At 45.8% G+C, this 23,033-nt stretch overlaps 2 protein-coding genes across 6 annotated transcripts in view; both read right to left on the bottom strand.

The window, feature by feature from the left end:
* Nucleotides 1-6,035: 6,035 nt before the first annotated feature.
* Nucleotides 6,036-12,346, bottom strand: LOC111157842 (anti-Mullerian hormone receptor type 2). Of its 4 annotated transcripts, XM_022519525.1 has the most exons (11): nucleotides 11,666-12,346; nucleotides 11,187-11,369; nucleotides 10,762-10,944; nucleotides 10,425-10,496; nucleotides 10,090-10,238; nucleotides 9,745-9,975; nucleotides 8,275-8,389; nucleotides 7,960-8,132; nucleotides 7,610-7,757; nucleotides 7,307-7,443; nucleotides 6,036-6,605 (listed from the first exon to the last, which is right to left on the bottom strand). In XM_022519525.1, the coding sequence occupies exons 1-11, from the start codon at nucleotides 11,736-11,738 to the stop codon at nucleotides 6,396-6,398; spliced, it is 1,674 nt and encodes a 557-aa protein (XP_022375233.1). In that variant the 5' UTR covers nucleotides 11,739-12,346; the 3' UTR covers nucleotides 6,036-6,395. The 4 variants fall into 4 exon arrangements, with proteins under 4 accessions (XP_022375233.1, XP_022375231.1, XP_022375235.1 ...); XM_022519523.1 differs by having other exon boundaries at nucleotides 11,187-12,346; XM_022519526.1 differs by lacking the exon at nucleotides 6,036-6,605 and having other exon boundaries at nucleotides 7,284-7,439.
* An 8,475-nt stretch (nucleotides 12,347-20,821) lies between these two features.
* LOC111157856 (Sp1 transcription factor) overlaps nucleotides 20,822-23,033 on the bottom strand; it is a 41,775-nt gene continuing 39,563 nt past the window's right edge. For both annotated transcript variants that reach the window (XM_022519551.1, XM_022519552.1), the window contains one exon: nucleotides 20,822-22,893. In XM_022519551.1, coding sequence (XP_022375259.1) covers nucleotides 22,580-22,893 — 314 coding nt within the window. In that variant the 3' untranslated portion in view covers nucleotides 20,822-22,579. The remainder of the gene's footprint in view (nucleotides 22,894-23,033) is intronic.

Here is a 23,033-nt window from a genome sequence, read left to right as displayed (position 1 = left end):
TTTGAAATAATTTTTAGACTCACGAGAATTTGCAAAGAAACAAGAATTCCCATGATTTACTTTTTACCAAGCTTCCCCCAATGGTAATATCATATATAACCATAGTACATTTTGATGTACTTTCCTATCAGCTTTGCGCTAAATATTTGAGATGAATTATTTCCCATGTTTTCTTAAGCTCTAGGGCAATTTACATCTACACTATTTCTTTTTGGGAAGATTGGGTTTGAAATAAAATTACTGATGTGTCTGTATGGGCATAATGCCTTTTAGAAGTTAAGTATTTCAAACTATTGCTCTTTTTTTTTAATGTAAAGATTTATCTATTTGACAGAGATCACAAGTAGGCAGAGAGCCAGGCAGAAAGAGAGACAGGGAAGCAGGCTCCCTGCTGATCAGAGAGCCTGATGTAGGGCTCAATCCCAGGACCCTGAGATCATGACCTGAGCTGAAGACAGAGGCTTTAACCCACTGAGCCACCCAGGCGCCCCAAACTATTGCTCTTTTTTAAAGCAGTCTTACTGAGAAATTATTCATATACCATACATTCCACCCATTTAAAGTGTACATTTCAATGGTTTTCAACATATTCAGAGCACTGTGCAACCATCACCATTATCTAATTTTAGAATATTTTTGTGCCCCCTAAAAAAAATGCCATGCCCATTAGCCATCAAGTGGGCAATCCTCATTCCCCTCCCTTTTTTCTCCTCTACCCACCCCCTCAAGCTCTAAGTAAGCATTAATCAACATTCTGTCTATAAATTTGTCTATTCTTGACATTTCATATAAATGGAAAATTGTACAATATGTGGCCTTTTGTGACTACCCTCTTTCCCTTAGCATAATCCTTTCTAGGTTCATCCATGTTGCCCTATGAAAGAGTGCTTCATTCCTTTATTTTATTTATTTATTTGACAGGCAGAAATTACAAGTAGGCATAGAGGCAGGCAGAAAGAGAAAGAGAGGTGGAAACAGGCTCCCTGCTGAGCAGAGAGCCCAATGTGGGGCTCTATCACAGGACCTTGGGATCATGACCTGAGCCGAAGGCAGAGGCTTTAACCCACTGAGCCACCCAGGCGTGCTGCTTCATTCCTTTTTATGAAGGAAGTACTAAATAACATTCCGCTGAATGGATATGCCACATCTTGTTGTATCCATTCATATGATGATGGACATTTTAATTGTTTTTACTTTTTGCCTATTATGAATATTGCTGCTATGACAATTCATGTACAAATTTTTTTATCAATAGATTTTTTTTTCATGTACAAATTTTTGTGTGAGCATATGTTTTCAATCCTATTGGTTATACCAACACAATGGTGATGGTTGCACAGTGCTCTGAATTCCAGAGGAATCCCTGGGTCATACAGTAACTCTGTGTTTCACTTTTTCAGGAACTGCCAGACTTTTTTCCAAAATAGCCATATCATTTTACATTCCCACTAGCAATGTATGAAGGTTCCAGTTTCTCCACATCTGGCCCAACACTTGTTACTGTCTGTCTTTATCAGTACAGCCATCCTAGTAGGTGTGAGATGGTGTCTTTAATGGCTTTGCATTATCTTTAAGACAAATATCACAATTATTTTTACACATATGTATTCATTTTTGTTGACAAGGTAATATGTTCACTTGATTGCAAAATGTGGAAGGATAAAGAGGTATAAAGTGAAAAGTCTCCCTCCCACTCTTGTTCTTACATCTACCTTCAGCTACCTACCAATAGCCTTCCACTATCCACACAACCCCTGTAGTTTCTTATATATGTTTCCACAGTTTCTTCATTACAATCAAGCAAATACTGATGTAAATGTATATCCCCCATTTAGAATATAAAAACTAGTTATGCAGAGTTTAATTTGAAGCTTTCCCCCCCACTTAGTACATCTTGGAGATATTTTCATATCAGTACACAGAGTGTGTTTTGTCTTTTTCACGACTTCATTTTATTCTTTTGTATGATGTACCATAATCAATTCGACCAGTCAGTGGATATTTGCATTGTTTTCAATCTTGCACTATTAAAAACAATGTTGTAGTAAATAACCATGTGTATATGTCTTTAACATTTTTACTTTTTGTAGTTATTGATAAATTACTCTCTATAGAGGTTATATTTATTTACATCGTCAGCACCAGTGTATGAGTGTCTATTTCCCTAAAGGCATTCAGTAAAGAAATACTCAAAATCTTATCACTGTAGCCTGCAGTGGTCTTGCCCTACTACCTTTCTGGTCTCTTCTCATACTATTCACTCCTGGCTTTCTGCCCTCCAACCCTTAAGCTTTTTTCATCCCTTCAGATCTTGGTTCCTTTTGCAGGAGGGCCTTTGCCCTTACTCCCTTCAGCCTGGAATGTTCCCCATTTCTCTCCACTTAGCCTAATTAACTCCTGATCATTCATCAACTCTCAGCTCCAGAATTACTTCTTTTTTTTTTTAAATTCTACTGTATAAATGAAATGTTCTTTTATTTGTTATTTTTTCTCACTTAACTGAATATTTTCTGTTCTTTTTCCTTCCTTTTTAAAAAATTTTATTTCTTTTCAGTGTTCCAGAATTCATTGTTTATGCACCACACCCAGTGCCCCATGTAATACGTGCCCTCCTTAATACCCACCACCAGGCTCACCCAACCCCCCACCCCCGTCAGAATTACTTCTTCAGGAAACCTTTTTGACACCCTAGTTAGGTGAGATTTGTATGTTGTAGCATGTGGTAGAATCTTGCCTTTCCTTTATCATATCCATCTCAGTTTATAATCATACATGAATCAATCAATAATTACTTGATTAGTATCGGCTTTCTACATTAGACTCCTTGAGAGCAGGGACTGTGTTCATTAACACTTAATGCTTCACATGGTGCCTGGTACATAGGAGGGTATTAATGAAAAAGCTATTAAATGAGTAACTACATGAATGAATAACGAATGAATGAACAAAGAGGAATAGAACATGGTGGTTGTGCAATCAGTCAGACGGCTTCGAGAGCCAAATTCTGGCTTTGCCACTTATTGTGCGACCTTGAATTAGTTAAACCCCTTAGACCATCAATCAGTTCTCTCATCTGTAAAATAGTGGCAATGGTACCTACCTTGTAGGGTGGTTGAAATGAGAAAAACATGTATCTGTCACGTAATAAGCACATATTAGGTGCTAGTATATCATGATTCTCATTAATATGATGAATGATTACTATCAGACTAGCCTGATTTTAACCTCTCTGCAGGACCCTCACAGGGCACCAATGTCCTCCATGTATATCTTCACCTACCTGCTAGTTGGGAAATTCTTCCTGATTTAAAATCAGATTATTCCTTTTAAGATTTTATTTATTTATTTGACAGACAGAGATCACAAGTAGGCAGAGAGGGAGGCGGTTGGGGGGGGGAAGCAGTCTCCCCACTGAACAGAGAGCCTGATGCGGGGCTCGATTCCAGGATCCTGGGAGCATGACCTGGGCCGAAGGTAGAGTAAGCTTTAACCCACTGAGCCAACCAGGCGCCCTTTTTTTAAGGCAGAGGGAGATTGAGAAGCAGACTCTCCGCTGAGCAGGGAGCCTGCCGTGGGGCTCCATCATAGGATTCGGAGATCATGACCTGAGCCAAAGGCAGATGGTTAATGACTGAGCCACTCAGGCGCACCTAAACTCAGATTATTTTTAAAGCATTAAACAATGTTTTTAAAGTTCATTTCAGCTCATTCATTAAGTCAGTAATTATTTACCATACTTCTGTCATTCATTCATTTAGCAAGTATTTCTCAAGCCAGCTAGGTACTATTCTAAGCACTGGGGATTAAGTGAAAACAATAGAAAAAGATCCTTGCCTTTCTGAGGTAATATTGGGAGAGGCAAAATATAAATATACAATAAAGTGTCAGACAGCAATGTGTATATGCTATGGAGAAAAAAGAATCAACGTAAGTGTAGGAGTGTGGTGCAAGTATTTCTAGATCCTTGTAAGCCATGGGAAAGAGTTCAGATTTTATTCTAAGTGTGAATGGAAGTCTCTGAAAGGTATTGAGCATGGGAATGACATGATCTAATTTTCGTTTTAAACAAATCATTCGGGGGGCACCTGGGTGGCTCAGTGGGTTAAGCCTCTACCTTCGGCTCAGGTCAGAATCTCAGGGTCCTGGGATCAAGTCCCGCATCAGGCTTTCTGCTCAGCAGGGAGCCTGCTTCCCCCTCTCTCTCTGCCTGCCTCTCTGCCTACTTGTGATCTCTCTCTCTCTCTCTGTCAAATAAATAAATAAATAAATCTTAAAAAAAAAAATCATTTGGGGCACCTGGGTGGCTCAGTCATTAAGTATCTGCCTTCGGCTCAGGTCATGATCCCAGGGTCCTGGGATTGAGCCCCACATTGGGCTGGCTCCCTGCTCCGTGGGGAGTCTGCTTCTCACTCCCCTTCTGCCCCTGTCTGAGAGATAGAGAGATCTGTCTCTCTCTCTCAAGCTCTCTCTCTCTCAAATAAATAAATAAATAAAATCTTTAAAAAATAATAAAGAATATTCAGAGCCTGGTGTTTAACCAAGACTGGGGGGGAAATAGGTGGCCAAGAGGCAGTTATAATAGTTGGGGTCTGCCAGCCTAGGAAGAGGAGCAGTCCCCACCCATGCAACCTCAGTGGGACTGGAGAACCGACTGGATATGGGTGGGTGGGACAAGGTGGGGTCACAGAGCAGACAGAACACCTTCCTTGTTGGGCTCCTCTAGGACCAAGAGAAACTTAGTGCAGGGTGTCTGGCTGGCTCAGTCAGAAGAGCACGCAGCCCTTGATCTCAGGGTCGTGATTTTGAGCCCCATGTTGGGTGTAGAAATTGCCAGAAAAGAGAGAGAGAGACTTGGTGCACTTGAGAGCCAGGGAAAAGGGGAAGGCAGCCCTGATGGTGAGGGGGAGGCAGGAGCTTGGATTTCGATGTGCTTAGTTTCTCAGGTGGTGGCTGCCTGTTCCTGTGATGATGTCTTATTGAGGATTAGAGTGCTGAAGAACAGTGAAGCCTCAGGGCTTGAGAGCGGACAGGCTCTGCAGAGGTTAATGCTGGAACAACTAACATGGAAAGGGGTGAGAGATCATCTCAATGTTCAGAAACAACTGCTACCATTTACAGAAGTGTCCACTGAGGCCAGGGGCTGCACAAGACCTGTCACCATTTCTTGTTTACCCCGAATCAACTTTGCAAGCAGGGTAGGTGTTTTTACCCATATTTTATACATGATAAAACAGATTCCTAGGGTTAATTAACTTACTCAAAGACACAGTGCTCGTTGGTCACTGACCAGGATTGTGGGGAGTCAAAGCCTTCCCCATTGCTCTACTGGAGTTATACCAGAAGGCCTGAACCCCCTGACTTAGCAAATGAGAAACTGGACACCTAGAAAGAGAATGTAACCTACCCCAAGAGCACTGTTAGAAATTAAACTGTGGGGGTAGGCGGGGTGGCGGGGGCACAGCTGGCTAGCTCAGTCAGAGGAGCATGCGACTCGATCTTGAGGTCAGGAGTTCAAGTCCCATTTTGGGTATAGAGATTACTTAAATTAATAACAAACAAACAAAAAACTCTTTAGAAAAAGAAAAAAAAGAAAAGAAAAGAAAAGAAACTGAATGAGGGCTATAAACCAGGCACCCAGCATGAAATGCCTCTGTGGGGCGTATAAAAGGGGCCTGGGGTGGGAAAGAAAAGCCAATAGAGAAGACACAAAAAGACATGAAGGAAGAACTTCTCAATAGGGTTCACAAGGCCTTGCCTACAGTTTTCCACAGAACCTCTGCTCTCTCTCCTCCACACACCCTACACTTCTGCTCCCCAGGTTCCTGCAGTTTCGTCCCTCACCCTGCAACACTCAACCTACTGACCCCGCCTCTCCTGGAAAACTGCTCACTGAACAGCCAAGTTTCCTGTGCTCTGTGAGGCCTTCCTGCTCAAGCCTCAGGACCCCAGGCAGGCCTCTAGCAAGGGGAGTTGTGCGTCTCTGGGAGGACTGGTGAGGTCATCTTTCCCCAATGACCGCCACGTGATCCCACCAAAAGTAGGCTTATGATAGTGAAGGAAAAGAAGAGAGACAGGAGGAGCCCAGGATCCCCAGAAGATGGGGAAGGCCCAAGGACAGGGAGATAAAGCTGACTTTATCTCTTTCCTATGCACACCCACCCCTCAGGCCCCGATCGGGACTGCCCTATACTAGACACCCACAGAAGGATCTAGGCAACTGGCAGGTTGGAAAGGCAATGGTGAGACACAGCAGTCAGGCATCGGAGCACCAGATTTATGTTTGCACGTACAGAGATTATACGTAAGTTGCACATTTACAGGTGAGACACAGTGTGGGAGGACCCCCGGAACAAAGGCCTTGCTGGAGGCTGAAGTAGCAGACGTTCCACTGAGGCCTACAAGGGGGGATGGCCATGGGGAGAGCCTGAGAGGCAGTCTTCTGGGCGGAGAGGTGGGCTGCCTTGGGCACAGCTCTCTGGGAAGGGGTGGGCCTCCTGAGGATGGGCCAGGGCGGCCAGACGCTGCTGAGCACATGCTGCCGTCAGCCTTGCTTCTGGGTCCGCATCCCAACAGTCCTCCAGCAGCTCTCTCAGGCCGCCAGGGTCCTGGGAAGAACAGGAAGCAGGCTTAATCCTGGGATCCTCAGTGGCCCTCAGAGGGTCCATCTTTTCCTCTGAGGAGCTAATTCAGGTTAATGACTTCACATGCTGATGGGAAATTACTCCTCTTCCTTTCAGGCGACCAGGGTCTTAGGCAAACAATGGTTAACCCCAGAGATAGTTGTACTGTGGAAATTACAGATCAGGTAGCAGGGTAAGGGGCTTCCTGCTAGGAAACTAATTATACAGACCCTGAAATTTCACTGTTTGGCCACCTTTTTAGCCCTTTACACCCAGGACTGGCTTTTAGTGGGTCATAGCAGAAACACGAATGTGTGGGACAGCGCAAGGAATTACTGGATTGAACGTTGGGCTCCATTGTAACAGGAGAGGAGCCATCTTGGGAGCAGAGCTCAGGCAGAAGCAAAGCTAAGGAGGCCTTCCTGGAGGAGGGGACTGAGAAATAGGGCTAACCAATGGTGGAGAGGAAGAGAGACAGACCAGGCAAGTGTGAGCAGGAGGAAGGTGTCTGTTTCAGGAATGGGCTGTGAGACTTATGGCGGAAGGGGATGAGCCAAGGTGTAGAGCAGATCTGCCCAGCTCCAGCTGAACAGGAGACAGGAGTGGGGATAGATGAGAGGAGAGAGGAGCAGATGGGCTGGTCCACACTCTCCAGGTCCCCAGCCCACTAGCAGGTGGGTTCTTACTGTGGTGAAGCCATGCCAGGTGGGCGGGATGCAGGGCCGCCTTCTCTCCTCTACCACCAAGGTCCACAGCTCACAGGTGCTGGGAGTGCTACCCAGTTCTGCCTCATAGGCCAGCTGGAAGGGTGGTGGTCTGCTGTCTGGGGAAAGGCACATAGGGCTAGATGTCAACTAGTCCTGGGGTGCCTCCTCATGGAAAGGCCAAGAAGGAGAAAGGCAGAACTTCCTGCATCAGGAGGTAGGTGCATCTAGAATGGGTGGGTTAGTTATGGGAGGAAAAGGGGGCACGGTCATACCCATTCTTACCCGGCCACAGATCTGGGCAGCGGCTCAGGATCTCCCAGAGGAGCAGAGCCAGAGAGTACACATCGGCTTGACGGAGGGCCGTGCCCCAGTCCTGTAGGTCCAGAGTCTTGTCCAAGAGCTCTGGTGCCATGTACCTCTGGGTGCCAGCCTGGAGAGAAAGACATGGAGGGCCAAGAGTCATCTCCCTGGCAAGCCTTGCCACAACACTGGTCCATGCAGTATCCCCCCAGCTAGAGTCAGCAACGTCCTAAACGTCAGAAGTACTGCTGTTCCGTTGCCCCAGCAAAGAGCGCGCCTTCATCAGCAACACTGCCGTCATCCCGGGCCTCACCATCACCCAGAGTACTCACCTCCATGATGGCAGCAGGGCCTCGGGGTTGAGTAGGGGCCCAGGTGGGAGGCTGGGTGAGGCCAGGGAGCACCAAGGCGAGGCCTAGGTCTCCAATGGCACATGACCCATCCTCCCGAATGAGCACATTTTGGCTGCTCAGATCTCGGTGGGCGATCCCTGGTTTATATTGGCCTGTGAGAGAAGCCAAGGTTGAAGGGGCATGGGTCCTCTTCCTTTCTTTTTGGACCCTCTTCTTCCCCTCCAAGCTAAGGGAGAATCAGAAGCACAGCGGGTGGCTCCTGATTCCATGGCTTCCTCCTTCCGGCTCACCCACCATCCTGCCAGCGCTCCTCATGGAGGAATGCCAGGCCCCGCGCCAGAGACAGTGCCATCCGCATGGAACTTCCCCAGTCACTGGTGTGCTGGGTTAAGTAGTGGCACAGGGAGCCCTGGGGAACAGCAGAGAGAAAAGGAGGACACATAAGCTGGAGGTGGCCGATCTGCCCCGGGCAGCAGAGATCAGTCTACAGACCTCCCCCTGCCTTTCCCAGCAGATGGACATGCTGATCCATCCAGGCCGAGACAAGAGGCAGGGAGGAATGAGAACGTGCCTCTGTCAGACCGACGGGAAAATAGTAGCCCTAGTTAAGTGTCTGAGTGCTTACTGTGCCAGGCCTCCTGCAGTCCTCACAACCCTAGGAGACAGGGGCCTGTCACTCCTCTGATAGACAAGGAGATTGAAAGAAAATGAAGTAAACCTGCTGGAAGTCACTTGTGAAAAGCAAGTAGAGCTGGAACCCCAGCAGTCTGACTCTAGGGTCACTCACGAGTCACCACCTTATCCGGCCTAGGGACCTGAGACACCAACAGAAGAGGAAGAGGCAGGGCGAGCTCAGGAGTGGTATTCCCCGGGAACCACCTGGCCTGCGGTGTCAGGCGCCCCCTCCTCTAAGAGCCTCTGGGAAGGAGAGGGAAAGGAGGGGAGCAAGTAGGAAACCGGGAAGGGAAGGAGCATTTGTGTCCCTCATTCCACAAACATGACTTCAGTGTCCCAGGGAGGTTCAACCAACCAACCAACCAACCAACCAACCAACCCAGGAAAGCAGACGTTGTTGAGCTAGGCATTAAGGCACATGGTCAAAAAGGGGACTTCTCCGGATTCAGGATTTCAGAGGGAGAGGACTGCAGGGGCTAATAAAGTCTTTAGTCCTTAGACGGTCCATAGGGACAGGGGCAGCCTGGTCCCTGCCTACCTTGTCCTCCTCATCCTTCCTGTTCATGATCGTCCCCTCGAGGCACATCCCCTTGTTCTTCTCTCACAGTACCTCCTCTCTCAGCACTTAGCACACTTGACATTTGATGCTTATTTTTGTGTTTACCTGATTCACTACTGTCTCCCCCACTACCCTCTCAAATCTACAAAGGCAAGGATGAGGCTCTTTGTCTTAGCCCAGGAGGTTCGGCATATGGTTCATAAGGTTCATAAGTACTCGTTGGATGAGTGTGTAAATGGCTTTGGAGGGCTGTGCCTTGAGATATTTCTTTAACATTGGTTTTCCTTAAGGTTGGGAATATGAGTGGTTTTGATTTCTCCTTTTCTATGTCTCATGAGTAAAAAATATTAGCAAGTATTTCTTGACTAATAAAAAAAAACCAAGAAAACAAAAAAAAAATCATTTTTCATGTTCTAGAGAAGAGGAAATCTGGAGCAGAAGAATAAGCGCAAGCAGTCCCCTGCTCTCCCCTAGCCCGGCACCCCCATACACACACAGGCACAGACACACAGACACCTCTCCGTCCTCACCTTCGGGTGCAATTCCAGTACTAGCAGGGGCCCACAGGGCAGGGGCTCAGGGCCCCCTCTGCTGGCGGTGATAAAGCGGACAACGTGGTCATGCTGTAGGCCTGGCAGCTCGTACAACGCTCTCTCGGCTTGGAACTGGGCCACAGCCCTCCGGGAGAAGGCCTTGATGGCTACCAGTTTGCCTTGCAGCTGCCCAGCCCACACCACTGTATGACCTCCTTCCCAGATGACCTGGTGGAAACACGGTGCTGGGTGTGAGCCTCAGCTCGCATCAGGACCAGGCTTCCTCCCCAGCACACCCTCCAGGAGGGACCAGAGGACCTGCCCCCCCGACTCCCTGGGCACCTGAGAGAAACACAGCTCAGGCAGCTCAGGCAGCTCAGCACTCCAGTCCCTGCCTGATTCCAGCTCTGGCTCTGGCTCTGGCTCTGGCTCTGGCTCTGGCTCTGGCGCTGACCTACCCAGCACTCTGCAGGACTTTCGCTGTAGCAGGGCTGGGGCGGAAAAGAGCCCTTGGGTCAGGGTACACAGGCATGGAGACTGAGAAAGGGGCTTTGTGGGAGGTAATGGGCTCAGGCTGTAGAGATCTTAGAACCGTGGGATCAGGGGAAGCTGGAAAGGGCCGAGAGCTTTGGGGCAGTGACCGGGGATGACAAGGGATGGATGAAGTAGATTAGTACCCAGGATGCTGCTGCCCAGCAGGAGGAACAGGAATAGTCCCAGCAGTACCAGCGCCATCCAGATGGACTTGCCTAGATATTAAAGCAAGAATGCAGCCTGGATGAGCCCTGCCCCAAATCCACTCCACTCCTTTCCCCTCCTTAGAGAACTTGCTTCTGGACCCACCCCCACCTTGGTCACAAGCCCCTTATCTCCCAGTCACCAGGGCAACCAACTTCTCAAGGCCAGGAGGAAGAAAACTTGGGATGGGGGTAGGGTGAGAACTGGCCCTGGTTCTACCTCTCGCCCTAACCTGGGCCCCAGGCCCTCACAGGCCCCAGCACCCTGCGTGGCTACCTGGGACGGTGTTGGAGCCAGGAGTCCCAGGGCTCCCTGGAGGAGGCAGATGACTGTAATTGGCATTGCAGAAGTCAGTGCCACACGAGCAGGTGAAGAGAGTGGACCTCGGGCTGGGGTGGGCTCGGGGGCTCAGGTCACAGTGCGGGGACTCACAGTCTGGCTCATCACTGTCTCGGCATCCTGATTGAGGTGGGATTAGAAGAGGAGAGAGAGGGAGAGAGAGAGAGGGCAAGCGAGCATAATAGAGTCTGGGAACAGAGGATAACCCCCTTCTCTATCAGAGGCATCCCCTCCATCTCATTCGGGCTTTTCTTTCCCTCTGTATATTCCATTTCTCCTCCTCTCCCGCTGCTGTCACCCCCACCCCAGGATGTACCTGACTCCCACCCTAGCTTCCACCTGCTGTATACTTTGCCATTCACCTTGCATCTCCACCTGTGCCTGGTCTTGGGTCAGGTTCCAGATCCCAAAACAGCAGCGGCTGTAGAGGCAGCGGATAACCCTGGGAGGCCCTGGTCCTGCATCTAGCAGCTTCCCCAGTGTCTTTGTGCTTCCCCGCACTCCAGGGGCCTCAAAGAACACACAGGTCCGCCTGCTTGGGGGTGCTGTGGCCCAGGGTGGGGAGAGGGGAAGGTTCAAGATGGGAGTGAATGCAGGGGCAAAAGCAGCAGCCAAAAAGGAGACACAAAACATGTTTCATATCCCAGGGCCATCATGGTAATGCCGTAAGAGGAAACAGGGTCAGCAGAGGTCTGGAACCTGACCTCACCATGGGGACACATGGATCTACTTTTTGCCCTCACTCACCCACCCCACTTACTCTTCCAGAGGGGTGGCTGCTGCTTCAAGTCCCCCTTTCCCTCAGTGGGTGAGTGAAAAGCACCCCCCCGTAGACACTTACCTCGCACAGCTGTGGGAAATAGTACGCAAAGGCCCAGAGTCCCCAGCATCATGCTGGAGGGGACAAGCAGCATGAGGTGGTGAGCATGAACCAGCACAGCTCCCCTGGCCAGAGCTTCCTTCAGATATAGGGCGCTGTGGGGCTTCTGATCCCTCAGTGCCCAATCCTGCCCTCCTCCCTCTTCCCAGTCTCTGTGGGGGAGACGGCTGCTGTGGGGGAGAAGATGGGTGTGGGGAAAAGCAAGGAGAGGGAGGAGCAGAGAACGGAGCTCATATCCTCTTCTCTGCAGCCGCCTCCTTTCTCTGCAAAGTGGGAGGAGGGGGTCTTAGAGGCCCAGCTGAGAACCCTGTGATGCCTAACTTCAGGCCTCTGCCCTTTGCTGACCCTGGAAGAAAGTGCTGGATCCTGTCAGCCCTTCTAGGCTAGAAACCAGAGTGAGGTCAACTGAGGGATTCAACTGTGCCCAAGATCCCTTCTTTTCAGGGCTCAGATGTGCAGCTCTCTCCGCAAAGAGAGGCTTCACAGACTAAAGTTGATCTCAGTTTCCAAACTTCAGAATCAGAAAAGAGTTATATAAAATTTCTCAGAGTTTAAAAAAGTCACATTGGAAATGGGTATAATGGTAAAATTTTATGTTACCAAAATTTTAAAAATCATATTGAGTCAAATACTGAAAAAAATAATCAGAGAAGGTCAAAACAAAACAAAACAAAACCCAAAAACCACAACACTTCTATTGAGTACCTATGTGCTAGGGCATAGCTAGGGCTATGCATTTTACAATCATCTCATTTTATTCTCCCATTGAGCTATTTATTATTATTTTCACTGTACAGGTAAGAAAGCTGAGCTTAGGTAACTTGCCCAAGGTCAATCTGCTAGGAAATAGCAGAGCTAGTATTTGTTTTGTTTTGTTTTTAAGATTTTATTTATTTATTTGACAGGGAGAGAGATCACAAGTAGGCAGAGAAGCAGGCAGAGAGAGAGGAGGAAGCAGGCTCCCTGCTGAGCAGAGAGCCCGATGTGGGGCTCGATCCCAGGACTCTGAGATCATGACCTGAACCAGAGGTAGAGGCTTAACTCAGAGCTAGGATTTGAACCTAGGTAAGTCTGATTCCAAAGCCCAGGCCTTACTCTTCACATTAGTCTATGATGCCTGAAAACAAACAAAAAACTCAGCAATAAAAAATATTTCCAGGGATGCCTGGGTGGCTCAGTTGGTTAAGTGTCTGCTTTCAGCTCAGGTCATGATTCGGGTCCTCAGATGGAGTCCCGCATTGGGCTCCCTCCTTGGCGGGGAGCCCGCTTCTCCCTCTGCCTGCTGCTCCCCTGCTTGTGTTCTATCTCTCTGATAAATAAATAAAATCTTTAAAAAATATTTCCCTCTGATACAATAATTGAATGTTAGAATTTAGATTGTTGAGAAAATACACATCATTACCTGCCAGCCGGCCATGAACTAGAAAGGGAGCAAACAGTTCAAACTACCGCCACCAGAGGTCAGCAGACATAGGAGAAACTCAGGGTGCTTCAGCCTCCTCTGATGACTGATGTCCATAGTCCATCTCCTGTATTTATTAAGAGGCGGGGACTGTATAATGTGAAGGCAGAGCCCAGGGTGTGCAGCGTGAATGTCCGCACAGAGATGGAAGAAGTTTATAGCTTGTGCTGTAATGGGAGACAGGAGTCTAACTGCACCAGACTCTTCCTCAGGGTAAAGCATTACATTAATAGGTAATCATTTCCCTACCTGGGAGCAGTTGGCTCCCTTGAGAATCTGAGTCAGAGGGGATGGGTTCCATTTTCCTAGCCTTCTGTCCCCCTGGTGGTTGCCTAGAAACCCTTTCTGGGAATAGTCTGGCTTAGACCAGGATTGAGGGTATAGGTATTAACTCTCTAATTCTGGAGCCGTTCTCCTGGGAAGCCTGTAGAAACGAAGGAGAGAGTAAAAGCTCTGGTAGTTGTGAAGGAGCAAACGGAGAATGACCAGGGCCAGAGGCAGATGGACAGCTGCCCATCCTTCCCCGGGACCTTCTGGGAGTCTGCAGAACCCTGCCAGTGAGATGGAATGTTGGACTTCGTTACAGCTATTTTCCTGCTCTCAGATCAGATAAGTTTGGGGGGCTGGAGAGCATGTGGGGACTTGAAGGTCAAATAGTTTCTTGTGTCTGGAGTGTTTCAGGAGACTACCTCCTCCAGAGGGGAACAAAATAAGGATGAGGCAGGAAGGCCGCCTCCTCACCCAAAACCTTGGATGACTACTCCTCTCAAAGACAGAAACATCCCAGGCAGGCTTATGGAGTGAGGTGGTAAGAGAAGGGGTAATAATTTGAATGCTGAGGGATTAGGAAGGTCCTGAGAAAGGACCCCAGCATTGAAACAGTCTCCCTGGATTCCACATACACAAAGATCTTTCTTCATCAGGATCCTGATTCAAGTCTGCAGTGGCCCAATAAGTTACCTTTGACCGCCCCTGTCTACAGGGCTAACATGAGTTGTTTATTCATTCAACTCAGAAAATATTAAGTCTCAGCCTGTCTTTTCTGAGAAAGAAAAGACTGGGACCAGATTGGAAAGGTTTTCAGGTCTTTATCAAGGAGACTAGACTTTTCCCGAAAGCAAAAGATTTTAGGGAGGGGTTTGGTGGCAATGTGGAAGATGGATGACTAGAGTTTGGGGAGACTAGAAGTAGGGAGATTATGAGATCTGAGCCATAGCTATGGTGAGTACTAGGACAGTGGAAATAAAAAAGGAAAAAGTTGAGATACATTGTACTGGAAATATTGACAGGATTGGTAATCAAATGAATGTGGGTATTTTTTTTTTAAGATTTTATTTTTAAGTGTGGGTATTTCAGTGAGAATTAAAAGATGGTTTTGAGGTTTCAAGTATAAATGATCAAGTAACAGTATTACTACTGTTAAGTGAGATGGGGAACACAAAGAATCATTTCCCCTTCTTACATGTTGACTTTGAGTTATCTGTGGGACACCAGATAAAAATGTCCTGTAAGGGACGCCTGGGTGGCTCAGTTGGTTAAGCAGCTGCCTTCAGCTCAGGTCATGATCCCAGCGTACTGGGATCGAGTCCCACATTGGGCTCCTTGCTCGGCGGAGAGCCTGCTTCTCCCTCTGCCTCTGCCTGCCATTCTCTCTGCCTGTGCTCGCTCTCTCTCCCTCTCTCTCTGACAAATAAATAAAATCTTTAAAAAAAAAAAAAAAGAAAAAGAAAAATGTCCTGTAAGCAGTCTGTCAGGTTGAGAGAAAAGGCAGGGCTTAAGATTTGGGATACCTAAAGAGTGGATCCAACTTGTTTAAGGGGTTGAAAGGTAGAGTAAGGGTAAGGACACAAGACAGGGACACCAACACTTAAGGGACAGAGGAAGACGTGACTGTGAAGGAGAATCAGTCTTACTTACACTCCAAGGAACAAAGCTCTAAGATGCACATGGTTGCAAGAGGTCTAAGAGGCAAATGACTGAAAGACCGCCAGAGCTGGCAACCAGATTGCTGATATCTGTAAGAAACAATTTTGTACATGATAGGTGCTGAACAAAGTGGCCTGAGGGGCTCATTAAAAGAAGAGAAAAATTAATCAACTACTTTGACTAACTTTGGAAATGAAAAGAACTGGAGCTGAAGCTTGAAGTGGAAGCAGAGGGACAGGGGGAGAATTTTAACATGCTTATAGGATGACAAAAGGGAACCCAGGAGAAACTGAAGATGGAAGGGGAAAATACTATCAAAACGAGGAAATGAGGTTAAGAGCACAGGTAGTAGGGCTGGCCTTGCAAAGGCAAACTTTCTCTCCCAAGAAAAGATAAGGAGGTAAATTAGTATTGGCAAGTATATGGCTGCTTATAGAAGAGAGGGAAGTTTGAGGAAATTCATGCTTACGTTCTCTCCATGAAATAGGAAGTAAAGCATCTGTTACAAAGTGGGGTCAGGACTTGGAAACCTACAATTAATGATCTCTCTCTCACTCACCAGACCATGAAGTATGTGGTGGCAGGACCTGCCTTACTTTTTATCCTCAACCTAGCTCAGTACCTAGGACAAGGGCCCAATAAATGTTTACTGAATGACGAGATGATACTGCTATTAAAGGTCCATTTAGGGCTACAACACCCCCCCCAAAAAAACCCCAAAACCCAACCCTCAAACCAAAAAAATACTCCCCCAATAAAGTCAAAATGTTAAAATGTTATATTGCTAATGGCTAAACAGGAAATCTGATGGCTGAGTTTACCCATGGCTAAGTGATTGAAAAGCAAAGGGAGTCAAATGAGCAAAATAGTTGGGGATGCTGGTAGCCACAGTATAAAGGAGTGACTAAGGATTCTTGGACAGGTAGGGAGGGAAGTGAAGCCATAGGCTGATGGGAAAGACTGTCAAAGTAACTTCAATTTCAGTTTCAGATGGGGCCATAATCCAGATTCGATCATGTTAGACACAGGCTGGTATTAACCGAATGTGAAGTATGTGAGGACCAGATCTTAGTTTTTGATTATCATTCTCCAATAAAAAGAACTAAGGCTCCTTGGAGAAATGGCTGATTCTAGGGCTGGGGCTGGGAAAATACAAGGGAAGTCTGAATCATCTTGTGTATTGGAAAATTCTTTGAAAAGTGCTCAAAAAAGGAAAAGGATATAGATATATGAGAGACACAGGAGCCAACCTGAAAGGGCTCCCAGTGCCCAAAGCTGGGGTGATTTGAGCAATGAAAATAATGTACAATCTAAGTATAAACACGAGTATATACTAAAATAAATTAATGACAGGAGAAGAGACGGTTTCCTCAGAGAATTACAAATACTCCATGTAGTTACTTACTTCCCTTAGGAAGGGAAACTTAATTCCCACCAACTCCATGAAGGGTGTACTAGACTTACTGACTTGCTTCCCAAGAATAGGGAAACACAGTGGTGAAAGCTGGCAAAAACTCTACCTTAACCAGGGTGATGGTTAGCACTGGTGATGTCATGTGGCTCTCATGGCATCAGAGGGGATGTAATGAGAAAGGCATTTCACACCATTTCACCTGTGTGGTATTTTTTCCAAAAACCTGGAAGCTCAGTCTCAGAATGAGGGAAACATCAGACAAATTCAGATTGGGAGATATTCTACAAGATACTTGGTCAATACTCCCAGACTGTCAAGGTCATGAAAAATAAGAAAAGGGTAAGAAATTGTCACAGACCAGAGGAGTCTGGGGAGGCATGTCAATGAAATGCAATGTAGCATCCCAGAATGGATCCTGGAATGGAAGGACATCAGTGGAAAACTGGTGAAACACAGAGCCTGGGGTTTAGCTAATGTAATATACCAGCATCAGTTTTGGAGATTTGACAACATACCCCAATAGTATGTTAAAATGGAAAAAACTGAGTAAAGTATATGGAATCTCTCTGCACCATCTTTGTAGCTTTCCTTTAAATTTAAAAGCATTCCAAAATAAAAACGTATATATATATATATATATATATATATATATATATATATATATATATTTTTTTTTTTTTAAGAGGTTGGGCCTGCCCTGTTCCTCTTGGTCCTCCACATTTCTATGTCCTCATTGCACACTGATCTGGTCATGAAATTGTTTGCCTGGGAGTTAAGTATAGGGTAATTGCACTGATTAACATGTATGGTAGCACAACCATATATACTGGAAACCTTTGTTGGGTACAGTCTATGAAGCTATGACCATATTCTCCCCATTCCCACCCTGTCAACACACCAGAGACATGGCTTTTTATTAAAAAAACTTTTTTAATTGGTTTACAAAGGAGCTACAGACTACATTGAAACTAATCTTTGTACAAAAAGGCCAAAAAAAAAAAAAAAAAAAAAAAAAGCGCCCCAAAATACCCAGAGACAAAAGGTAGGGGGAGAGACAAGAAAGGAGGATACAAAAGAGCAGGAAGAAACTTAAAGACAAGAGATTAGCATCATACATACACAAGATGGGGGGGGCAGAAAAAAGAGCAAGAACGATGAGAGAGCATTTAAAAGTATTCCCCACACAGCCCTGGTGATAATTGGATTGGAATTAACAACAAACACAGCATGAGACTATTAAGAGGTTTAAAAAGGCCACAGTGGTATGGAGACTGGTTATCGCCCATGTTGAGAAAGAGAAATAAACCTGTTTTAGGCACCAGAGACTGGAGCGCTGCCCCTCCCTCCCAGAGGATGACAGACTGGGTTAAGAGGAAGCAGGCTCTGGGGCAGCTGCCATTGGTGTGTGTACAAAGGGTCTCCTCAGGTCAATCTCAGCATATTTCTCCCATCTTCCCCAAAGTCTTTGTGCCCTAGACTCCAGGTGAGGGCTATGGGATGCCACTGGGAGAAAAAGGTGAAGGCCTGCCCTTGTCCACGCTGTTCAAGAGCAGTTGCTGGGAAAGTGGAGGGCTGGGTAGACAAAGCCCATGTCCCTGTTGAGAAGGCACAGTGTAATTCCTGAAGGTGAGATAGAGGAAAACACACATCCCAGGAGAGGTATCAACAGAGTCCTCACTACTTGCAGCCCCAGCTTAACCCCATTTGTTATGCCCTTTTTTTTTTTTTTAAATACTGAAGGGAGTTGAACAGATCAACCACACCTCTTCCCACTTAAAAGGGACAAGGAAGGCTGGGGCTGTTTGATAAGGAAAAAGGAAAACAGAACAATGTACTCATTTCTCTCAAATGAAGGTGGCAGAGGAAATCTTTCTAGGTTTGGGGAAATCAAACTGGAAAAGACCTAGGAGAGGAATGAAGCTGGGGACTCCCCTTTTTTATCCCCTCCTAGCCCTTACTCTAAGGCAAGTGAGCCAAATTGGGAAGAGGGAGTAGGAATTTAAGCTTAAGGCTGCTTAATGTCCTCCTGTGGGCTGGTGTTTAGGGAAGGCAGACAAAGAAAAGAAACAGGTCAACCTCAAAGCTGGTCTGCTCATCCTCCCAGAAGAGGTCTGTACCCCAGGAGGAGAGCCAAGAGAGGCACCAGAGAGAACACAGGCTCCCAAACAAAAGTAATAACCTGCCCATGTTTTATCAGAAGTTCCAAAAGCAATGTTTTCCGGGATTGGAAGAGTGCCATATCCTCCTCCCTTTCCCCAAAACTACTGCTGCCACCTTTCATCCTTGCATATAACTTACTGGCTCTCTTTTAAGGGAGATGAAACTCTGAGATTTCACATTTCTCTTCTCCACCCCGAGAGGCTACCCAGCTTTGAAGAGGGGGAAGGAGAGCTATGCTAAGAGCCCCTTACTTGAGGCAGCTAGACTATCCGCATTTCCTTGGTACCGGGATCTTAAAAGTTATTTGCTCTGATCCCGAGGTCCGAAAGGCATCAGGGTACTTACAATTGAATGAAAACTCTAAGTAAGTAGCACCAGGGCTCCCCCAAAGCATAACAGGGGCCTGATTAACACCACCCCGAAGAACCCCTCAAAAAGTATATAAATTTATTGCGTCCTAGCAAAGATCTGCAACTTCCAGTATTCACACAATGTGAAGATATTAACAATACAAAATATATTCTGAAAGTCAAACATCTGCAGTTCATAGTGCTTTCTCAGATTTGTTAAAAAAATACAATGCTTAGTTTCCTATATAGGATATACAAAAGCAAAAAATATATATATATATATGTATATAGTAGAAATAAATCAATCAGCCATAGTAATTTACAGCTTTTGTCTCTAACCCTCCCCCAATCATAATCTTTACCCCGCACTTCAGTCTATACTTTCTAGATCAAGGGTTCTGTTTATTCTGAATCAGGCTGAGAAATATCCATTAAATTGCATTCTGCACAGCACCCACAAACAGGGTGCTAGCTGGGAAGTCCCTGAAGGAAGATGGTGTGGGTTGTTACCGCTCTGGGTTAAAAGTGAGACAGTCAAATGGTACACAGATGAATGTATATGGGCAAACTGAATGGACAAGAGAATCAGGGTTTTAATATTACCACTCCTCTGGGCATCCCCTGCCCCAAAGGTTTGGTCATTTAAAAATTTTAAATAAAAAAGCAACTCATGAAAAAAACTTTAGAATCAATATGCCTGTCAGTTACATTAATTTCTGCTGGCCAAAGTGTTCAGGGAAAGGGATTTTCAGCAATAAGCTCATGACTCAAGGAATGTTGGTTCCTAACTCCCTGTGGAAAAGACTGAGCAGCTCACTGCTGCTGGGAGACAAGAGCAGAAGCTGCTTCAGTTTGGGTGCCAAACAAGATACTGGATCTGGAGCTTCCTTGGAGATAAGGAAAGAGGGTAGGTAAGTGGAAAGAACGGACTATGAATTCACTTACAGCAATGCTCGTGAAGGGGGTTGAGGGTAAACCAGCATTCCATCCCAGAGAAAATCATCATCAAATAACCTTCCAAACACCTGTAGTCCTCAGCATCATTAAGCTAGTTTGTATCAAATTAATTTCATACTGGGGAAGATTCCATTCCTTGAAATGCTCTAGCAAAATACTGCACACTCTGGTGAGTTATCCTGCCCCTTTCCTCCAAAAGATGCCTATGTACATGATTATAGACATAAAATAACAGGTTCTGAGTTCTGCCTTTCAGTGGGAATAAAGGGGGTGTGATAAGTGGCTGGACACGGATGACTTTTACTGCAGTGTTAACAGAATTTGATCTGGGGAAAGTTCCTTGCAATAGTTCCTGAGTGTATTAAGTCTGCAGAGAAAGGACCAAATGGAGCAAACTACTGTTTAGAGTATCAACAGTTATTATATTTCAGGTTAAACAACACAAAATTACCCAGACCCTAATTTGGATAGATTTGATACAAAATATATAGTAGAATCATAGCATCATCTATTTGTAATCAAGGTAAAAAGATTTATGAAAGAAACTAGGACTCTGGTATAGATCTGGATGTTGGTTTCACTTTCAAACACAAAAATTTTTCTTCAAAAGTGCAGTTGAATATCCCCCATCATTAATTGTTACTAATTTAGCATAAGCAAAGAAATGACCTCAGGAACATACCCAGGTTTTAAGACAGATTACTAGGTAATGGGCCTGAAAGGCATTTTTGAGCTGAATTTGATTTTCCAACAATTTCAAATATAATTTCTCATCTGTGTGTAGATATATACAGGCACAAACACACATTCACACACAGTCATACACAAACACTTCATTTTCTATCAGATCAGGGCAATTTTTTATTGCAGGTCTCTTTTAGTATAGGCTAACAGAAAACCTATCCCCAACCTAACAGATTACACACATACACACAGCCATTTCCATACTTCCTCACAGTGAAAAGCTCTCCGACAAGATACCAGAAGGTCAAGAGAGGCAACGTTTTAATGGCTGGGCCTTGAGGACAACTCTGGTTGCATTTAAATCTCAGTGCCAAATGCACTAAGAGTTCCCTGCCGCTATAATTTTTGGATCAGTCTCTTCAGGAATCAGGCCATGGAGAAAGCAGGATGGTGTCTCCTGATCTCTCCTATAAACCACAGTGGTAAGACAAGATTTCTTTTTGTTCTGGGCTATCATTCCCATGATCATGTGCTTCCTTTTCCCTTAGGAACCACCCAAGGAAGAGTTAAGGGAAAAGATCAAAGAACCACTGCCTTGCCACTTGTGCATGCTCTGGAGTTTTGCAGAATGGAAACCCGGAACAGATTCATTGGCTGATGCTCCTTAATAACATGAAAAAGAAACTACGGGGGATGTTCAAAAGAGGAAGTGCATTTCCTTTCAGAATGTGACCTCAAAAACCCATAAAAAGCTTAGAGCTACTTTGGAAGACAGCTGTACAAAAGTCCAAATACTCCACTAACTCCTGAACGGGACCACTCTGAGTCACTTCCACTTCTGGGCACATCATTTTCCTACTGAAAGCCCCTACCTGTTTCTTGACCACTTTGTGACAGTTTATACAAACTGATCCCAGATTATAACCTTTAAAGGGTCTCTTGTACAACTCCATAGAAAGACTCTCGATGCTTAGAGCAGCTAATAAGGAGAGATGCCTTGAACTCTCCAGCGCCAAGAGGGTGCCTGCGTCAGTAGTATTTTGAACACTCTCTCCACAGCTACCTCAAGCATCAGCCTGGGCTTCAGGGCTCTCCATTCCGCTGCTAGGACCAAGGACCTTAAAAGACTGACAGAAGTGCCTCATCCAGGGATCATTACCAAAACATAAAGTGATCAGGTGAGAGAAAGGGAGACAGAAAGGTTGAGTCAAGAAAGGAGTGCAAGAAGCTGATCCCAAATAAAAAGACAAAATTAAGAAAGGAAAAACATTATGTATGTATATATAAACTAAAAGCAGAGCATATGAATGCTTAATCTGGTGGGAAGCCAAGACAACATCTATAGAAAAGCTTGATGTGTCACAACAAGGCTCAGCCATAGGGAAATAAGGCAATATAAAAAAATGACCAAGGTATTTTGGTCACAGAATGGTCTCCTTCCTCCTCCCAGCCAACCCCTGCAAATGCATCTCTATATATCTTTTATATATATATATATAATATATATATAATATAGAATCTGTTTTTTTGTTAAAAAGTATTTCAATGATCATATATATTTATCAAGGCATGATGGCTTTAGGAAAGGGGGGGATCCATCATGGGGGAGCTGAGAAGGGAAATGCAGGAAGGGGAGGCTGGGGTAAGAAGTCTAAGAAACTGGTTGGGGTCAAACAAATGCTCATCAAAGGGTGGCACCAACAGAATTTTCACTAATGTTTCCCACTTTAAGGAGGTACTGATGATATAGGTGGGTGCCAAGACCCCATCTCTTCTCTTGTATCCCTCCCCCAATTCTTCCCACCACCATGCATTTTAATGCCTCATGGCTCTCTCTCCCACATGTCTCTTGGACCCATGCTACCTTGCATCCCAGGGTTAATGGGTATGGCCCATATGTCTCTGGCCCTGGGTGCCTCATCTCAGAAGCCATTGCCACTGATATTAATAGACTGCAGATCCGCCACCTGCATGACGTTGATGCCACTGTTGGCAAGACGGGCAATACCCTCTGGACAGATGGCCTCCATGGCTACCATATTGGTGGTAATAAGGGCTGAAGGGGTGGCAGTGCCACTGCCTTCTGAACCTGCCCCACTGTCCAGGGGCAAAGTGCCCACGCTCAGGGATACACCTGGGCCTCCCTTCTTATTCTGGTGGGTCTTGATATGCTTCGACAGGTGGTCACTCCTCATGAAGCGCTTGGGACACTCAGGGCAGGCAAATTTCTTCTCTCCTTAGTAAAAGAAGAGAAAGAAGATAAGAAACGGACATCTTAGGAAGCAGGGTACTTGTTTAATTCACTGTTTTCAAACTACATTAAACAGAATATCAGGCACTCTTAGAAGGTGATAAAAACAAGAAAAATCTATTGAG

Source organism: Enhydra lutris, unplaced genomic scaffold (genome assembly GCF_002288905.1).
Source record: "Enhydra lutris kenyoni isolate GAN:26980312 unplaced genomic scaffold, ASM228890v2 scaffoldscaffold56, whole genome shotgun sequence".
NCBI classification, from domain to species: Eukaryota; Metazoa; Chordata; class Mammalia; order Carnivora; family Mustelidae; genus Enhydra; species Enhydra lutris.
The sequence above is the reverse complement of the archived record's forward strand: the minus strand, read 5'-3'. Positions and strand labels throughout refer to the sequence as shown.

Coding starts and splice junctions, on each gene's coding strand:
- LOC111157842 (XM_022519523.1), bottom strand. CDS start 11,457: ATGTTTTGTGTCTCCTTTTTGGCTGCTGCTTTTGCCCCTGCATTCACT. Junction 10,497..10,761: donor TGGCTCCAACACCGTCCCAG/GTAGCCACGCAG, acceptor TTTAATATCTAG/GCAAGTCCATCTGGATGGCG. Junction 8,390..9,744: donor TACTGGAATTGCACCCGAAG/GTGAGGACGGAG, acceptor GCTGTTCCCCAG/GGCTCCCTGTGCCACTACTT.